Source organism: Macrotis lagotis, chromosome 1 (genome assembly GCF_037893015.1).
Source record: "Macrotis lagotis isolate mMagLag1 chromosome 1, bilby.v1.9.chrom.fasta, whole genome shotgun sequence".
NCBI classification, from domain to species: Eukaryota; Metazoa; Chordata; class Mammalia; order Peramelemorphia; family Peramelidae; genus Macrotis; species Macrotis lagotis.
In genome coordinates this window covers 261727575-261747684 of record NC_133658.1, presented here as the reverse complement: position 1 = coordinate 261747684, position 20110 = coordinate 261727575, and the positions used below count along the sequence as shown (strand labels likewise).

At 37.0% G+C, this 20110-nt stretch overlaps 1 protein-coding gene across 3 annotated transcripts in view; it reads right to left on the bottom strand.

The window, feature by feature from the left end:
• Positions 1–10542: 10542 nt before the first annotated feature.
• The window catches only part of RAE1 (ribonucleic acid export 1), a 29295-nt gene continuing 19727 nt past the window's right edge, over positions 10543–20110 (bottom strand). For all 3 annotated transcript variants that reach the window (XM_074210322.1, XM_074210323.1, XM_074210324.1), the window contains exons 6-12: positions 17849–17935; positions 17666–17737; positions 17041–17148; positions 14561–14667; positions 14401–14476; positions 11415–11609; positions 10543–11001 (exon numbers count right to left, since the gene is read on the bottom strand). In XM_074210322.1, the coding sequence (XP_074066423.1) occupies positions 10915–11001; positions 11415–11609; positions 14401–14476; positions 14561–14667; positions 17041–17148; positions 17666–17737; positions 17849–17935 (732 nt within the window). In that variant the 3' untranslated portion in view covers positions 10543–10914. The remainder of the gene's footprint in view (positions 11002–11414; positions 11610–14400; positions 14477–14560; positions 14668–17040; positions 17149–17665; positions 17738–17848; positions 17936–20110) is intronic.

Sequence of the window (20110 nt, the reverse complement as noted above, 5' to 3'; positions counted from 1 at the left end):
GCTAAGATATTTCATATAAAAGATATTTCATGTAGCTTTTGCAATGGTATGGTGGGGAAGGTGAGGGGGAATGAGGGAGACTTTATTCTCATTGGAAATGGCTCAGAGAGGGAAACAGCATACACACTCAATAGGGTGTAGACACCTAGAAGAAAAAGGAGAGAAGGGAGATGGGGAGGGGAGGGATGTGGGTAATAGAGGAGAGGATAGATCATAGGAGAGGATAGACAGATAGAACACATTTTATTTTTTTTACTTTTTTCAAGGTGGTGGGATTGGGTGGCCTGTCTGGAACCATGGGTCTGAGTGGTTGCTGGGTCTTTGGGGTGAGATATGGGCTTGGGTCCTCTTGGCCCCAGGGTCAGTGCCCCGTCTGCTGGGTCACTTGGCTGCTCCACAGCACATTTTCGAAGAGGAATAGAGTGAAAGGAGAGAGAAAATATAGTAGATGGTAGTGGAGAGGAATGGATGGAGGCAATTACAATCAGCAACAGCAACTGTGGAAAAATATGGAAGTAACTTCTATGATGGACTTCTGATAAAGAATGTGATCTACCTGAGACAGAACTGATGGTATTGGAACACAGACTGAAACATGTTTTTTTCCCTCTTTCTTTTACTTTATTTCTCATGAGGTTTCATATTTTTGTGGGGGAAGGGGTATTATGTTTACTCTTAACCAAGAATATTTTAGTAATGTGTAAATAAATTAAAGAAAATTTTAAAAAATGAAGGACAAGAACCAACTATTCATCCTTTCCTTCTTCCTGCTCTTCCACCTTCCTTCCTCTCTCCCCCTCTCCCTCTAGCCATCCTTTCCTTCTTCTTCCTCTCTCCCTTGATTCATCCTTTCCTTCTTCCTTCCTCTCTCCCTCATTTCTTCTCTCCATTCTTTCCTTCTTCCTCTCTCCCTCTATCCATTCTTTTCTTCTTCTTTCTTCTCTCCCCCTCCATTCTTTCTTCCTTCCTCTCCTCCTCCCTCTATCCATTCTTTCCTTCTTCCTTCCACTTTCCCCTCCTTTTTCCCTCTCCCTCATCTCTTCTTTCCTCTTTCCCCTTCCTCTTTCCCTCTATCCCTTCTTTCTTTTCTTCCTCTCTTTCTCTTTCCCTTCCTCTCTCCCTTCTTTCCTTTCTCCCTCTCTCCTTTCTTCCCTTCCTCTCTCCCGCTATCCCCTTTTCCCTTTCTCCCTCCTTCCTCTTTCCCTCCCTTCCTCTCTCCCTCTATCTCTTCTTTCCTCTTTCCCTCCCTTCTTCTATCCCTCCCTCCCTTCTCCTCTCCCTCCCTCCTTTCCTTCCTTCCTCCCTCCCTTCCTCGCCTTACTCACGCAACTTTATCACCCATTCCAGGTCTCTAAGGACCACCCCCCCTTCCCTGTCATCCCCTGATCCCCCCCCATTTGCCTCATTGATTCTTCCCATCTCACAGTCTAGCCCAGGAAGCCAGGCCCTCTGTGGAGGATCTGCAGAGGGCAGGGAGCTAGAGGCCTTGTGTCCCTGGTCTGCCCGGATCTCAAGGATGAATAAGATCACACTTGAGTGAACTGGGCACACACGTTCTTACACAAAATAAACTTGGAGTTTAAGCTTTAAATGGAGAAACAAAGGACCTGATCCAGGTTAATTCGAACACTCTCCACATAAATCTCTAATCTCTCTAAAAGAAAAAGCAGATTTCTTCCCCACCAGCAAGGAAAGCGCCAGCTTCAATTCCCATTAATCTCTTAAATTCTTAATGACAACACCAGGAGAAACTTGAAAGGAAGGACACACTGGGCCAAGCTTTGGGGCCAGAGTCTCTTGCTGGTGCCACCTGGTGGCGGGATGTGGGGTTGCTTGGGAGTCAATGAAAAGTTTGTCCCTTGGTTTTAGACGGCAGATAGAGATTCAAGATTGAAGTTCCAATTTCACTTTTGCCTGCCTGGTGCAAAAGGACTAGTGATCCACTGGAAAAGTAAAGTGAACAAAACTTCCAACTAAAGTTTCTCCACTTAAGTTTTCAAGATTTCATGCTATTGTATGGTTAGGTCAGTAGAGCTCATCTTATCCCTTGATTTACAGAAAAAATAGTCTGGTGGGTCAGTGACATCTGGATCCATTCCCTTTACATGTGGATGAGTAAATTGAATGTTAATTAACCTTATGGCCCAAGATAACACCTCAAATAACAATAAAAACTAACATTTCTATAGCAATTTCTGAGTCAGACAGTGTGCCAAGTACTACACAATTACTATCTCATTGGACCTCAAACAACCATAGGAGGTATTTCCATTTTGCAGATGAGGAAACAGAAGTAAATGGGTTATCTGACTTGCCCAAGGTCACATAGCTAGTAAATGACTGAGGCTGGATCTGAACTCAAGGCTTTCTGACTTCAGTAACTCTTTCCACTGTGCCATCTAGCAGCAGCCAAATAAATAGCAGAGCTACTGAGTGAATCCCACTTTAGCCCCTTACTCCTTATGTGACCCCTGGTAAATCACTGAATCCTGTTCCCCACCCCGCACCCCCTCTCCAGTTTCCTCATCTGTATGCAAGGAATGGGTGGTTCAGGGGATCCTCTGAACCATTTGATGAATTACTTAATCAACTAATTAATCCCTACTAACCCTGTACAGATAGGGTTTGACACTTGCTCTTGCTCACAACCTCAAAGGGTGGGTTGTGAGCTCCAATGAACTCCAACTCTTCTGGTAGGATTCCTGATGCCATACACTTCTCCATGGTTCTTGCAGAGTATCTGACTTAGAGAGTTACTCAGACAATACCGGTCCAATGAGAGGAGAGACACATAAGCATAAAACCCTCAAGATAACCCATCGTCTCCATCTGGAAGGGCACTAAATATAGAATTGCTAGAAGGACATCTGCAATCCTTTATTTTTCTGGTGAGTCTCTTTTTCCCCTTGAATTCCACACAAGGTTCATGGGATGACCACCATGCTTTAATCTGGCTCTCCTTCCATCGAGGTCAACTTAATCTTGAGGTTGTTTAACCAATTCTTATTTCATTGGACCGGTATTGTCTGAGTAGCTCTCTAAGTAAGATGTTCTGCAAGACTCAAGATAAGTATCAAGGACTGCAGATATCCTTCTAGCACTTCTATATTCAGTGCCCTTCCAGATGGAGATGATGGATTATCTGAGGGTTTTGTGCTTATGCATCTCTTTGCAGGTTCTTGTGAATTCTTATGTAACATGACTACTATGGCCTTATTGCATGGAAGGCCAAGTAGGTTAGATTTCACTCCAACACAAGGGTTTCCAGGACCCTTCAAAGGATTGCAGCATCCAGACTCTCTGCAAAGTGTTCCAGTCCCCACTGTCAGGGTTTCCTCAATAGTAGGGAGTGACCCTCTAAACCCTAGTTCCATTTAGTCATTAATAATCAGATTTGCTTTTACAAAGGATGGCACATCAGTAATGATAGGAGGAAGTTGGAAATAAGGGCAGATCTTAAGAGGAAGATCGACTCCATTTGGGATCTTTTGACTTGGATCTACTGGTGCAACAACCAAGTAGAGATTGCTAGGAAATGTTATGCTACAGTTCAGGGAGAAAAGGTGGAAGAGAACTGCGTTTGTGGATCTGAGAGTCAGCTACATGAAGATGACAGAACTCAAGAGAGTGTGTTTAAAGAGAATAACAATTCATATGAGTGTCATAACTGTACTTCATCTATTACTCATTTGAGAACAGTTACTAGCAGCAAGAGAAACTCCTGAATTGGTATCTACCAAAAAGCTCCTCTTATTTCAGAGAACTCATGCTTAACTTTTCATGCAGGGTTTCAAGATGACTTATGTATTTCAGAAACTGCCAACATATCAGTTCACTACAGACCCTCGGGGTCCCTGATAGGAGCTGATGCATGTGCTTTTTTTTAATAACCTTCTTTTATCAAAAGTGTCATATAAGTGCATCCTATGCCTTCTTGACTAAATGGGCACAGAGGTTAACAGAGATGGGTTAATCGTTTAAGTTTGTGATGAAACAGGCTTCACACAGACATTTTCTGTTTGCCTACATTTTGGCAATATAGAAAGTACTGCTTTGCATAGTTGATTTTTCCTCTACTGCTAATAGTCATGTACTTGGATTTTTTTCCATGAGCTGAGATAGGTTGCATCAAACTTCATTCATCTGCCTTTTAGTAATGACATTGCCTTTGTTAGTAATGGCATGTTTTTGAACTGGTAATTAAGATTGGCCTGGAAAGGGGGAGAAAGACAGAGACAGAGAGAGACAGAAAGAAACAGAAAAAATGTCATGTTGCTTTGAATAAAAGTGGATGCTCATTGATGGTCTTGCAAAATATACTTAAAAAGACAGCAATGTTTTTATCTGGCTTCTAACATTTATCATTTATTGGTTTGTCCCTGTTAGAATATTAGCACCATGTGATCAGAGATTATGTCTTATCTAAACTTTTTCTTTTTTCTAGCATCTAGAGACTAATACAGACACAGGAGGTACTTGGCATTTGATGACTGATAGGACATAGGGATCAGCCAAATTGTCACATTATTTGCTTATGTATAACCAGGCAAACATTTAATTTTTTATTTGGTTTTATTTTGATTATGGCACCAGAGCCATAGTCAAGTCAAGGCTAGCCTCAGTGTCCCACCACTTCTGTGAGGTCAAAGAGAAGTCAAGGTGGGCATCTCCTCTTCTTTCAGAACCTAAGTGCTTCACATATGAATTGAGGGACAGATAGCAGGGCAGGAATAAGAACAACAGACAACACCAACACCAAACCTGTGAGAGGGGCCTCAGCTATTCCCCATCCTGCCCTTCCCAGAATCTCCCTCCATGCGGGGAGGCTGGAGTGGAAGAGCAGTGTGAATATTTACACCTCAGAAACCAGCAAATGCTACAAATCAGAGCTAATTTATTTTGATTTTTCTAGAAGATATAAGAAAGTGATGAAGAAAATGTAAATAATGCTGATTAAATTTTAAAGCAATTCATTCATTTTTGGATATCTGGTTATTAAAATTTTACCAGTACCTCCCTGCGTGCATTAAGGATGGAGAACCTTGGCATCTATTTTTGAGGGGCATTGTTATAATGAACTTTCATTTCCTTTTACCTGAGAGTCCTAGACTTTTTCCCCCCTGCAATTATGCATTCCCAAAGAATGGGAGGAGACAGATGCTAGGGGTTACTGTTGAGGGATGAGAGTCACATTAGGTCTGAAGTATATGCTTATTCCACAGACTCCATCCATGCACAGGATGATGCAGAGACTGCCTGGCCCAACTTGTGTAAATTATTTTCCTTTACCAAACTTTGCCACCCTCTTCTTAGAAGACTTAATACATTATCAGTGGAGAGAAATATTGTGGACCACCCTCACCTATCCACCCATGCCCACCATATTGAGGCCCTTGAACCAATTACTCATGCCCTAAAACTTGAAATATTAAGTGATTTAAAATGGGAAACTACAAGATGGTTCATAGTGATTAGCTATCATTCTTTTTTTTGTTTGTTTTTTTAGGTTTTTGCAAGGCAAATGGGGTTAAGTGGCTTGTCCAAGGCCACAAAGCTAGGCAATTGTTGTGTCTGAGACCAGATTTGAACCCAGGTACTCCTGACTCCAAGGCCGGTGCTTTATTCACTATGCCACCTAGCTGCCCCTGTTATCAAACATTCTTACTAGAACTTTCATACCACTGTGTCTGTCTCATGCCACTCTCTTCCTCCAACTCTAAGGTTCCATTTCTGCTTCTTGGTCAAGGTGCAAAAATGATAATTGTGGTTCCATCTAAAGTTAAGGGTTTTTTTATAATTCTACATATTTTATAATTTTACTTTTATTTTTTATAAGTTATAATTTTTATAACTTTACATTTCACAAGGAATCTGCCAATTACAACCAACTTCTATGCTCCCCCGCCAATTTCATTATTCCTTTTTATTGTTGATCAGTTGTTTTCAGTAGTAAACTCTTTGTGATTACATTTGGGGTTTTCTTGGCAAAGATACTGGAGTGGTTTGCCATTTCCTTCTCCAGATCATTTTACAGCTGAGGAAACTAATTACTTAGAAAGGTTCTATAAATACTAATTGTACTTTGGGTAACCAGGACCAATCACATATTTAGTATGTTCTAAAGCAGAAGTGTCAAATAAGCTGCTTAGTGCTGCTAGAATCAGATTAAAATATACTTGGGAAATAATTAAAAACACAACAAAACATAGATAATGCTAACATGTGGTTTTTAAAGACAATATACAGCCAGCAGGGCTTCTTATTTCCCATTTAGTCTATTTGACACCATTGTTCTATGGCAATTTAAACAAATATCTAGCTAAAATTAGACTTTTATTTAAATATAAACCAATTAACCAGTGGAAATATTTTGGACAGCAATCTGGCAATATATTTTACAGTCCTTACTCTAAGGTCACACTGCTCAGTGATGCAAATGTGATCATCTCATGCCAATCATATCCCTGTGCTTAATTCAGTTCTGGGTTCAATTCATTCATCTGCAGTATCTGTACAAGATATATAGTTTGATAGATGAGGTTCATGGTTTGTACATTCAGCTGCATCCTTTGTCCACTTGTTTTTTTCCTGAGTGGACTTATTTAACGGGATTACAATGTTCTAGGGATTGATGAACTAGAGTGGGAAGACTTGAATCGGGAACTAACCAGCATACTATTGCAACACTCCAAGTTTCAGAGCTTACATCAGGGCAATGGCAGTCAGAGGAATAAAGAGGGTATAAAAAGATCTTGATATATTGTTGTGTACAATTGTATACAATTGATAAAAGACTTGCAGTAGATTGGCTATGGGAAGAGGTGGTAAAGAGTGAGGAATAAAGGATAATTAGGTTTAAAGCCTTAATGACTAGGATGGCAATGCTCTTGAGAGGAATAGGAAAGTTAAGAGGGAGGGGAAGAGTTTTGTGGAGAAAGATAATAAATTCAATTTGGGCATGAGGTCTACTAACACATCCATTATACATATCCAAAAAGCACTTGGATATGTGATACTGCGGGGTGTCAAGAGAGAAGTTAAGGCTCAATTTGTAGATCTGAGAATTATTTGCAAACAGAAATAGTATCAGAGAAAGGGCTCAGGACAGAGTTTTGGAGGACCTGGATGAGAATCTACAAGAAGTCTGAGGGAAATTTATACAGAGGTAGAACCAGGGAAGAGCAGGGTCATCAAAAAAAAAAAATCTAAAGATTACTAAGAGGATCCTGATCAACAGTGTCAAAGGCTGCAGAATCGAGAATAAGGTCAAGCTATTAAATTCTGTGATTAAGAGCTCACTGATAACTTTGGAGAGAACAGTTTCAGTTGAATGGTGTGTCAGAAGTCATACTGTAGAGAAATGAGAATGGAAATGGCCTCAAATTTAGTATTTTTTTGGATGACTCCTTGGGATTCTCTAGCTATACCATCATGGAAATGCAGCTCATTCTAAGAGCTTCTTTTCTCCCCTCATCTCCTTCAGATGCCTTATGTCATCCCATCTTACATGAAGAGGTGACCTGTCTTGCCAAGGAAAATGCATCCTGTCTTCTCTAGAAGATTGCTCCTTCTATCATACCCATACTCAATAACCTTCATTCTCTCCCTGTCTACTGGAAGCTTTCTTGCTGCCTATTAAAATGCCTAAACCTTCCCCATCCCCAAGCTTCACTATCCCATCATCATCCTATATCCTCCCTTTCGTGACTATATTTGAGGCCATTTCCATGATTTCTCTCATCACATTCAATTTGGATCAATGTATACCATGGAAACAATGTAAAGACTGACAAATTGCCTTCTGTGGGGGGTGGGGGGAGGGAAGTAAGATCAGGGGAAAAATTGTAAAACTCAAAAATAAATAAAATCTTAAAAAAAAATAAGCTCCATTTCCTTCAGTGAAATATGAATCAAGGTCTCAGCTGAGGGTCAGAGAAGGGGGAATTAGTCACTGGAGGCCTGAGGAGGGATAAAAAGATTTAGAAAAGCCTAGAATGCTCTCCTTCTTCCACTGACTATTGACCTCCTTGGCTCTCTTCAAGCTTCAACTAAAATCCCCTTCTGCAAGAAGCCTTTCTCAACTCTCTTAATTCAGCACTATTATTTCCTATTTATCCTGCATAGAAATTGCCATATATATATATACACACATATATATGTATATAAAAATTAATGTATATATATAGCTTTCTGTCAAAAGTTATGCTTCTTGAGGGCAGGGACTGTCTTTTGCCTTTTTTCATAACCCTAGTGCTTAGCATAATGTCTTGTACATAGTAGATTGATTGTTCAGTGAATCAATTAGGAAGGTGTAAGAGGCCTGCCTTGCAGCAGAGAAGGCCCAGTTGAAATTATAGAACACAAATTTATAGTAACAGTTGTGGGCCATGATTATATCATTTCAGTCATGTCTGGCTGTGACCCCATGTAAGGTTTTCTTGGCAAAGATCCTGGAGTGGTAGTTTGCTGTTGCCTTCTCCAGCTCATTTTACGGAGGAGGAAACAGTCAACCAGTTCTGAACTTGGGAAGCATCTTCTTGACTTCAGGTCTGGTGCTCTATCCACCACTTCGTAGCGAATCCTGTAAAAACAAGCACCTTGTATAAATGTTGACATATAGATCTCACAGCAGGATAAAAACAGGCTGAATATCTTTAGGATCTTACTGATCCTAAGTTTCTCTCTGAAGCCAAGGACTTTCACTTTAATGCCCATTTACTTACAGGAGGGGCTTACTTGGAGTACTTCAGTCTCTGCAGAATTTGAGCTGAAGATTACCAAAAAAGGAACACAAGTATAGGAGAGTGGAGGGGCGGCTAGGTGGTGCAGTGGATAGAGCACTGGCCTTGGAGTCAGGAATACCTGAGTTCAAATTCAGCCTCAGACACTTAATAATTACCTAGCTGTGTGACCTTGGGCAAGCCACTTAACCCCATTGCCTTGAAAAAAAAATCTAGAAAAAAGTATAGGAGAGTGGAAATGACATCAAAGACATGTCTGAGCAGAAAAATAGGATGAGTTGGTTGTTCATGAGTGAAAGAATCCATGTACATTATCAATTGCTTCTTATATCCCTATTACATTGAGATAATTTAAGGAAGGCCCCCAAGGTGTTGAGCTGACTCCCTGGACAAAACTAAGGAGAACAGGCAGAATGATTTGGGATCTGTATCATTGGAGGAAATATCTATCCCAGAAGGACCAAAAGTTTAGTTTTTTAATTACTAAAAGAAACAAATTATCATGCCCATAGATAATCATATGCACTTAAACAGGTTCTCTTAATCCTTCTACTTCTACAAATATTAATGAACATGCACATGTTCCTGAGAGGAAAAAGCACTAGCCTTGTCAGAACTTGTTAATTCAAGTTCTATATCTGGCACTGATGGTGTGAATACTTAAAAATTTAATTCCATATCTAGTAACAAATATTTCAAGTTTGCAAACTATAGAAATGCTAACACATTAGTGCTGAAGTCTAATCTTGGAAAACAGAACACCCTGAAGAGCAATCTGGCCTACAATTCTGGCAAACTTATTTTATGTTCTTTTTTCAATTATGAATTTTGCACCTGACTTGGAAAACAGCTGAAAAAATGACAACTTTTAAAGTAAATAATATGGCTGAACTAAAGTTGATGACAATTTATTTACATCAAATGACAATGAACATTAACTGAGAATAATACTAAGTATTTTCATAAAATAATCCTTTCTACGGAATGTTTTATTTAACAGATCATTTTTAAAGTTTAGAATTCCCATAATTCACAATAAAACATTTTTAAACTTTTATCTACCAGTTTCATACTTAGAAAACAATTCTCAAGCTAAATTGAGTTAATGAATTCTAAGAAGAATTTTACTTAAAATGTTTAACTGTGTATAGGCAAATACTTCTTACAATATAAAGGTAACAGACTTTTACACTAAGCAGGCCATAAGGTCATATACTAGCCCCAAATGATAAGGAATATCAAGGATTTGAAATTCATTAGGTGTACAATACACAAGATCTAAATTTTAGGTCTGTTCTATTTCTAACACTTACTAGGGATTTGTAACAACATGAAGTGAAAATACAATGAAAACCTGTATAGATAGATATAAGCAGTAAAGTTAAGAGCACTTCATAGGCAAGGGATGTGGGTTATAATTTGAAGGCCATATGTTACATTACCCACTATAGCTTTGGGAGATTTACCCACAAAAACTAAACACAGTTTGGCACAAAGACATTGCCTGTTTAGGACTTAAAAAAAAATTGCACAGCATTAAGATTAAGATTAAGAATAAGAACAATAAATGCAGAGAAAGGAACAAAAAGGAAGCAAAACAATTGAATTCAAATTGTCTGCTAACAGTCCATAGGATTTCCATCTCTTTTCTCCTTTATGAATAATTACATTATAGGATTCTTCTCTACTACAAGCCCAAAGTCTTGCTTTTCCAAATAGGATATTTCCAAAATTACAAATTAAACAAAGTCCAATTATACATTTTGGAAGATACTTGATAGGTTTAAGGAAAAAAAACAACTTTTAGCATTTTTCAAAATAGTTTATTACAAAATATGATACAGTTTTATAGACTGTGTCCCAATCTCCCGTAACTCACACACCTTGATGATTGTAAAATATCTATGGAAATGTCCATAAAAATCTAAGTTGTACAGTACTTTCAAACCTCTTAAATTTATAGAGCAGTTTGTCAGGCAGTATTATAGTGGAGTCAGAACAGGCAAGTCACTCTGTGAACATCTGGCATTCTTGCAGGTAGCATGATTCAAATGGTATTCTCCAGTGGATCTGAACAATGCAACAGTTGTTGAGAATTCACCTTACTTTTGTGATCAAAATCATACTGGAGCGAGAAAGAACAATTCAGCTCAACATGTAAGTTTTGTAGTCATTATTTCTTATTTCTGGGCTTTAATTCTTCTGCCGCATTACGTAGAAAAATGTAGTTTTTCTTTTGGGGATTATAAAATTCATGTCCCTGAAAGGGAAGATATATCTTATTCTTAGAAAAAATTTACACTTTAAGAATTCAATTCCTAAAAACAAACATGCAAGCATCCTCCCTCTTTAATTTAGAAAGAATTCAATAGAGCCTCATAATGTTAAATATTCACCTACAGCAACAGTTCCTTGCTGTTTTCTTTCCTAATGGGAGTTGTAAAATATTTTAATTAAGACAAAGGCCTGATCTGATCTCTTCAGAGTTAGAGAACCTTCAAATTCCATCTTAAATTTTCTTGGTATTATGGAATAAGGTCAAACAGTAACTAGCTTTATTTATTCAAGTAATAATATAAAAATTATGCAGAAATTATAAACTAAGGTTTAAAAAATTATATAAGCCAAAAAACCCTAATATTTCTTAAATAAAGTTGGAATAGTAATACTTACCTTTGACCAGTCATAGCTAGAAGCATATGCAAATATGTTTCCATTGTGATTGAAACAACAAGCAGAAATTGGCTGATCTAATTGTTCTGAAGTTTTTAGTTTTGTCCTTGCATCCTTGTCCCAAAAGCTGAATCTACCATCAGATCCTACAGTTGCAAGGGTTCCATGAACAGGGTGAAATGCAATCCCATTCACCTGCAAAGAATTGTATAAATCATAAGAAAGAGAAGGTAGAATTGATCAGAGGCAGTTTTAATATATGTGGCCTATATCCTTAGGCTTGAAAATTGGAAAGACAAAAAGACATTTTAAAATAATACTTAAAAGTACCTAATAGAAGATCACTATCATTCTAGTGTTAATCACTCTGGCGAGGAAAGACAAAAATGAAATTTATGTAAGTAAATAAAAACACATACAGAATAAAGGCAAGGCAATTTCAGGTGTGGGTGGAGCTAAGGGCATCAGAAAAGGTCTCCTGAAAGAAGAGGTGCTTGATCTGATCTTTGGAAGAAAACTGGGAAGAAGTTTAAGTGGGAAGTGAAATTGCAGACATAGGAGATGCCTGAGCAAAGCCAGGGGAAAAGGAATGCTGTGCTTAAGAAACAGGAAGTAGGTTAGCATGCAGGGAAAAGTTTTGGGGTAGGGGGTGGTAATGTGCAATAAGTCTGGAAAAGTCAGCTAGAGCCAGACTCTGAAGAGTTATTTTAGATTACTATATCCTGGAGGCAACATTCAGTTAGCAGCAGGATTAAAATTGTGCTTGAGTAATATCAATGTAGCAAGTGTGGAGAAAATCACCTGGAGAAGAGAGAGGCTAGAAGTCAGAAGTGAGTGGAAAAGAGGCATGAGAGATTGTGGCTGTAGAATTAACAAGACTAGGTGTTCAAGGGAAGGAAGATGAAAGATTAAAGAATCAGTCCAAAGTTGAGAACATGGGTGAATGGGAAAATAGTGGTAAGCTCAATCAAAAAACATTTACTAAGTGTCTGGTCCTGTGCTAGATACCAAGGATACAAATTTTCAAAAAGTGAAATATCAACAAAACTAGGGAAGTTAATAAAGGTAAGGGTAGAGTGGGGAAAATGCATTCTACTTTAAACAAGTTGAATTTGAGATGTCTAAAAAACAGCTAGTTCTAAATGTCCAATAGACAGCTGATGATAAGGAAACAGATTTAAGATCTGGGAATCATTTCCATAAAGAGATGGGTTCTGATGAGGTCACCTAAGAAGAGAACAAATTTCAAGGTAGAACAGGGATGATGTGGATGATGACCCAACAAAGTAAACTGAGAGTAATCAAACAGGTAAGAGGAGAATCTCAAGAGGATAAATATTCAGAATATTTATGCTGCAGGGATGTCAGGAAGAACATTGAGAAAAAGACCATCAGATTTGTCATCAATATCTTTGGAGAGAGCACTTTCAGATGAAAGCTGAGGACAGAAGTCACATTACAAAGGGTTAGAAAGAGGAAAAATGGAGGCTAGAAATAACTTTTTTCCCTTGTGAAAGAAAGCTTGAACATGATAATGTCAAGTGATGGCTTTTTTAAGAATGAGGAAGACCGAGGCGGCTAGGTAGTGCAGTGGATAAAGCACCGGCCCTGGAGTCAGGAGTACCTGGGTTCAAATCCAGTCTCAGACACTTAATAATTACCTAGCTGTGTGACCTTGGGCAAGCCACTTAACCCCATCTGCCTTGCAAAAACCTAAAAAAAAAATAAAATAAAATAAAAAAAAAGAAGAAATGAAGAAGACCCAAGCATGTTTGTATGCAGCAGGGAAAGAGCTAATGGATAGACTAGAGAGAGGGCAATGACTGCAGGTCTGCCAGAAGAAACAGGATATGAGATCAATCAAATGGAAGGGTTGGCTTTGGCAAGAAGGACAATTTCTTCCTCAGAAGTAAAGAAAAAGAGAGTAGTGAAGAAGGAATTCAAGGGAAGTACCTTTATTTTCTCTGTAAGATATGAGATGTTCTCTGCTAAGAGGGAGCTAGAATGGCATGGGAGGTGGTTTAAGAAGAGAAGGCATGTAATGGCTACTGGGAAGTGAAATATAAGAAGATTAAAATATTGCTTGACAGTGAAGGTCCAGTTGAAATTAGATAACATAAATTTGGTTGCTTTGGATGAAAGGCTAAGAGTTATAGGAGCAAATCTATATGTAAGTTTAAAAATTCTATTTAATCTTCAGTAGAATGTTAGAAGGGCAAAGGGGGGGGGGGGAGAGTGACTGAGCCTTACTATCATTAGAGTGGCTCAGAGAATATACATACTTAAGTGAGTATAGAAATCTATCTTCGCCTAAAGGAAAATAGGAGATGAAATGGATGGGAGAAAGAGGACAGAAGGAGAGGGGGGTGTTGGTGATAAAAGAGTGGGAGAGGGTAGCCAAATAAAACAACTTTTGAGGGGGGGAAAGGGTGAAAGGAGAGAGAGAGAGAGAGAGAGAGAGAGAGAGAGAGAGAGAGAGAGAGAGAGAATAGAATAAATGGGGGTGGGGGAGAACAGGATAGAGGGGAAAATACAGCTAGCAATAGCAACTGTGGGAAAAAAATTGAAGTGATTTCTCTGCTGGACTTATGATAAAGAATTCTATCCATCCCATAAATAAATGAAAAACCTCTATTGGAAAATATCAATTTCTATCTATTCTAAGCGAAAAAATAAATTGCGACCAATATCAATAAATCAGGCAGAAATGGTAGACTTAAATTATTCAGTTTTTACTCACTCTTAAAAAATATTTAAACATGCAAAAATGGAAATGAAAAGAATCACTCTGCATATAACGCTAGACTTTTTTTAATTAAAAAAACCTGAAAACTGAAACAAAAAATTACTCATTTTAAATACATAGGAAATCAAGCAGTTATAGTGTTCTTAAATTACATACTGATATTTTATCTATGTTTAGAGATGTGTGGCCAGAAACTATCATTCTGTTGTACTTTTACAGACACCTTCTCTAAATACTTACAGCATAGATATCTTGAGGAGCTGAAGTATTAGTTCCATTAGAACGATGACATTTAAAGGTGAAGTTATCTTTGGCACTGAAAGAGAATATTATTTTAACATTTAAAATTTTTTTTAAAGTCTCAAATAAAAACAGCTGAAATTGATGTGATCATACTTACGGATTTGGTGGATTAATATAATGAATAGCAACTCTTCCTTCAATACTTCCCAGAGCAAAACCAGTAGGCTTATTCTGTTTGTCTTTAAAAATAGCAACACAGCGATGCTAATGATGTAAAGAATCAAATAAGGTCAATTAATTAACTCCACATTAAAAAATAACATTGAAGCTAATGAAATTTGTATTTTCTCTGGAATATTCATGAATTTTTTTTTACAGATATACTTTGCTTTTATATAATTTACTCTCTAAACAAAGAATTTCTAAAAGGAAAAAAAATAAGTCCAGCAAAACCAAATATGGGGGCAGCTAAGTCAGTGCAGTGGATAGAGCACCAGCCCTGGAGTCAGGAGGACCCAAGTTCAAATCTGGCCTCAGACACTTAATAATGACCTAGCTGTGTGACCTTGGGCAAGTCACTTAACCCCATTGTCTTAAATAAAAATTTAAAGATAAAAAAAACCCAAATATAATCTGTGCTTCATATCCATCAACTTCCACTTATGCAAAGAGGAACATGGCTTAGCATTATCTCTTCCTTGGAATCAACCCTGGCCACTCTGATTTTTTCCCCCCAATTGCAGCACTATAATTATTGTGCATATTGTTCTCCTTACTTGGTTTAATTTTAGCTAATCCTAAATCTTCCCTGTCTCCTCTGTACTCAGCTATTCTGAGAGCACAGTACTATATATCACATTATATTCACACAGAATTTGTTTATCCATTCCTCAATAGGACATCTACTTTATTTCCAAGTCACTACTACCATGAAAAAAATTGCTGGATATATTTTAGTACATTTGGAGTCTCTCTTTTTTATTGTTGACTTCTTTGGGATGATACTATTTTTCATACAACCACATTATTTATGCTAACATATACTGAATTTATTATTTTTTTAAATGAATTCATGTCCTTTGGTCATGGGTAATATAACTGGTATTAAGTAATTGTATCTATTTCCTAAAAATTATGAATATCAAACTTTTCTCATTGATGTTTGATACAATCCTTCTCTTCTAATTCTAATTATTCAGGTAAATTAAAAAAATTTTCTTTTATCATTTCCTTTACCTCTTAGATAGATATTCTCCTAACTATCACTGTAAAAGACATCTGATATCATTTTAATTTTTATGGATATATATATATATTTAGATTACTTAATCATTTTGAGTTTATTATAGCAAATGGTCCAAAATCTTCATCTAAACCTGATTTCTCCTAAGCATTTCTAATTTTCTTATCAAAAAGGCCTTACCCTGAACAATTTAGATACTTGGGTTTATCAAACAATGGGATGCTGTTTTGGATTCTGTTTTTTTGTTTCTTATCTAACCTGTTCCCATTACATCAAACAGTTTTGATAGTTTTCTGTGTAATATGGCTTGATGATGCTAAGCCCCCTTCATTTATACTTTCTCTTGACAATCTAGGTAAGGTTTTTTTTTTCCATAACAACTCTATGTGATAGGTGGTACCAATATCAATATCCTGACACCCGAATTAATGAGGTTCAGAAAAAAGGAATGATTTACCACTCACTCAAACAGTAAGTGTCAGGACCAGGATTTAAACAGGTTTTTTCCCAAGGGGTCAACTGTATATTTTTATACTACTGGATATATATTTAAGTAGTAACTCACCTCATTTTAATGAGTATTTTAGGAATTAGAACTAAAAAGGTTGTCATTGATTTTCTAGTCCAACTCCCTCAATGCAGAGATAAGGAAATTGAATCCCAGAGAGGCAAACTTTTATCGTGACCTATGCTATTCCATAAATTTAACTTAGAAAGGCTATTTTAATTTTCTTTCATTTTCTATTGTAGCATCCTATCACACTATAAACTGCGTAAGAGGAGACTATGATTCAAAAATATTTCTTCAGTATTTTAAGGATTCATAATTTCACTAATCCAGCTATTCCTTCCATGGACACATACTTTAACCCTAAAGGAGACTCTACCTCTCAGCACCTCCCAACCTAGACAAACTGGTCTTCAAACAAAAGACACATACTTTACCACCAGGAACAAAATGGTAGATAGAATCTGTCAGACAATGTGATCCTTTAGTAGAGTGTTTGAAAACCCAGGACTGCATCCATGCCACAAGGGATTTTTTTCTCCAAATATGAATTATAAAATTTGAATAAAGGACAAATGACTACACAAGGACCCAAATAGTATTTTATTGCCTTGATGGTCAATATTATCCCATAATTCAAAAAGTAAGATTTTAAGTAATTAAAAAATTATGTTTTTCCTTCTAATACAGATGTATTTAACTGTAATATGCTCAGACTTGAATGTAAAACATTAAATTGTTACTACATTATTTAATACCAGTTTGGATAAAAACTTGTCCAATGCTTCCTAGAGATAGATTTTCTCCAATATATATTATTTACTAGCATAGTATCTTTCATATAAGAGATTGTAAGTATTCATTGGACTGAGCTGCTGTTGCTTACCTGATGTTTAAGAGGAGATTCTATTCTCCTGAATTCTGAAGGCTGATTCTCTAACTGATAAACTATCAGTCCTCTCTCAGCAGTAGCTACAGCTGCCATGGGATAAACCTAAAGCCAGAAATAAGGAAAAGATGAAAATGCATAGTTAATATTAGAATCTGAACATACTTTCTTAAAAGCCATTTCCTTTAACTGTTAAAAATAATAGTCATGGGGTAGCTAGGTGGCACAAATGATGAAGTCAGGAGGACCTGAGGTTCAAATCTGACCTCAGACACTTAATAATTACCTAGCTGTGTGAACATTGGCAAGTTACTTAATCCCACTGCCTTGCAAAACAAAAAAAGTCATTAAACCTACATATATGAACATATATAAACAGTCATAAAATTATAAATATGAACACTATTATTATTTCAAGTGAGAATTTAATCAGTCCAAATTATTAATATATTCTACTATCACTCGAAGTGATATATATTTAGGAGACATTCTTGTGTCTAAAACTGATGACCATTTATAGGGGTTCCTTCACCATGATATAGCCTTCAAATCTATTATAAAATGTTATGGTTTGAATAATATTTAAGTAAAGAATATAGAAGTTTAGCATGAAATGGCTCACCACATCAGCACAGTAGCATCTTTCAGGCAGCTGTAATGTCATCATAGGACTTGGTGACCGTGTATCCCAAAACTAGATAAAATGAACAATAAGTCTTTGTTAAATCAGAGTTGAAGGCCAAATCCTATAAATCTTGTCAAATCTATTAAACTGCAGATACATTATCTCAACAATGTGTCATACCTTTAAAGTTTTATCCCAGCTTCCTGTCATCACACAACTATAGTTTGGTGCTTTGATCCAATGCACAGTTTTCACAGGGGCATCATGCTTTTCATAAAAATCAAAACAAAAAAAAATTGAACAGAAGAGATAAAGCTGATGAATATTTTCAAGATTCAGTGAAAAACATTTTCAATGTTTATGTTAATATAAAAAAACAACCTCCCACATTCAGCTGTGAGCAACCTTCACCCCACCCCACTGCCCCATGATAATTTTCATGAAAATACACAAAGCATTTAGAGTGTAGTTTAATGCCTTTATTCTATAGATGAGAAAGTTAAGACCTAGAGACATGGGAGGTAAATACCAGTACTAAGATCTAAAACCAAACCTCTCTATCAATTTCAATGTACTTTTATTCTACACTATGCTTGCCACAATGGTGATTGCAAGGTTCTGTCACTGGCTCTCTTCTCATCTCTCTATTCTCTCCCTTAGTAATAAAAAAAAATCAAATCTTCTAAAACTAAACTAAAACTAAATCTGACTTTTCCCCAGAGCTCTAGTATCACAGGTTTGATTATCTATTTAGGCATCTTTATTTGGATGTTTCAACCTTCCTTCTTAACCACCTTCAAATTCTATTTCTACTGATAGCACCAATGCTTTCCCTAGTCTCTGAGTAATTTTTGATTCTTTCCATTCTACCCAGGCCTGCCCTCATAGACATAGTATAGGGACATGACACCTGTGGAAAAAAAGGACAACATTCCCACAACTACTACCCACCACTCACAAGGCAAGAATTTTATCCTAACTGAAAGAAGCAGTAGAGCACCTGAGGGGTACAGTAGAAGCAACAAGTCAAACTATACCACCATCATCTCCTTCCAGACCCTGACAGACACAGCTGAGAAGTATTAATACTCCTATTCTAAGTGTCTGTAATCATCACTGTGTGAAGCAACCCCTAGGGAGATGCAACCTGGCAACTATTCCTGAAATTTATACATTTATTGAAGACCTAGAAAAGAAAGTTCCTATCACTAAAGTCCTTGGCACTATCAACATAAGAAAAAGGTATCATTTCATTAGTGGAATGATATTAAAGAAGAGACCATCTGCTGCTTTGCAGGTGTATGCTGTCTCCACTATTAAAATGTGAGCTACCGTACAACAGGGAATTTTACTTTTTTCTTTGTATCCCCAAAACTTGACATAGTGCTCTATACATAGTGAGTACTTAATATTTCATTATATATTATACTACATACTAACACTTCATTTATTCATTCTCTTAACCTTCCAACAGTTAAGTCCTATTGGTTTTTCCTCTGCAACAACTCTCTCCAGTGTGCCTCTCTTGTGCAAGCTTTCACCTCTTCTGATCCTAAATACACCTTTCAGTCTATCCTCTAATGAATCCTTGAATTAGACATGCAAGGTATCTTCCTAATATTCTGCTATTATTACACTATTCTGCTTCTCAAAACCTCACAACTTTCAGCTTACAAAATAAAATATCCCAAATTCAGGCACTCCAAAATGAGGTTCTGATAAACTTTTTCAGCCAAAGAAGAACTTCCACATGCTCATCCAGGTCTCTTTTGCCTCATGTCTTTGCTCTTGCCATTATTACCATGAGAAAGCAAGAGGGCCAAGTTGAAAAAAGCAGAACCTGTTGCCAATAACCCAAAGAAATGTGTGGGTCTCTCTCAAATTTATAATTCCACAAACATTTATTAAGGTCTATTATGTAGAAGGAATTGTCCTAGGTTTGGGGCATACCATGACAAAAAAACCACAATTTCTACTCCTAAGAAATTTACGATTTCCTCTTCTGAAACTTCCTGCAGGCAGCATGTAAAAGCAGGAAGAATCCAAGCCTCTGGACTGATACTTCTAACACCAGTGCCATGAACTCAATTGGGTTAACAAGCAGGGAAGCAAGAAAACTAGATCACTTAGTGAAGAAATTCATTTTCCTTCTTAATATAGTCTATCAATTTAAAAATACCCTGATTAGCCTCAATTATTTTTCTTGCATCAAATCTGTTTCCTCTCCAATCCATTTTCCATGATTTTCCTAAAGTACAGATCTGATCATACTACTGTCAGTTAGTCAAAAAATTAAAATAGCACCCTATTATCTCTAGAATGATGAAATATCTATCATTTACTTGACAAATAAATGTAACTATACTTGAAACCAGTTTAAATTTAAAGTTTTTTACAACGAGATTGTTTTCTCTCTCTCTCTCTCTCTCTCTCTCTCGTTTT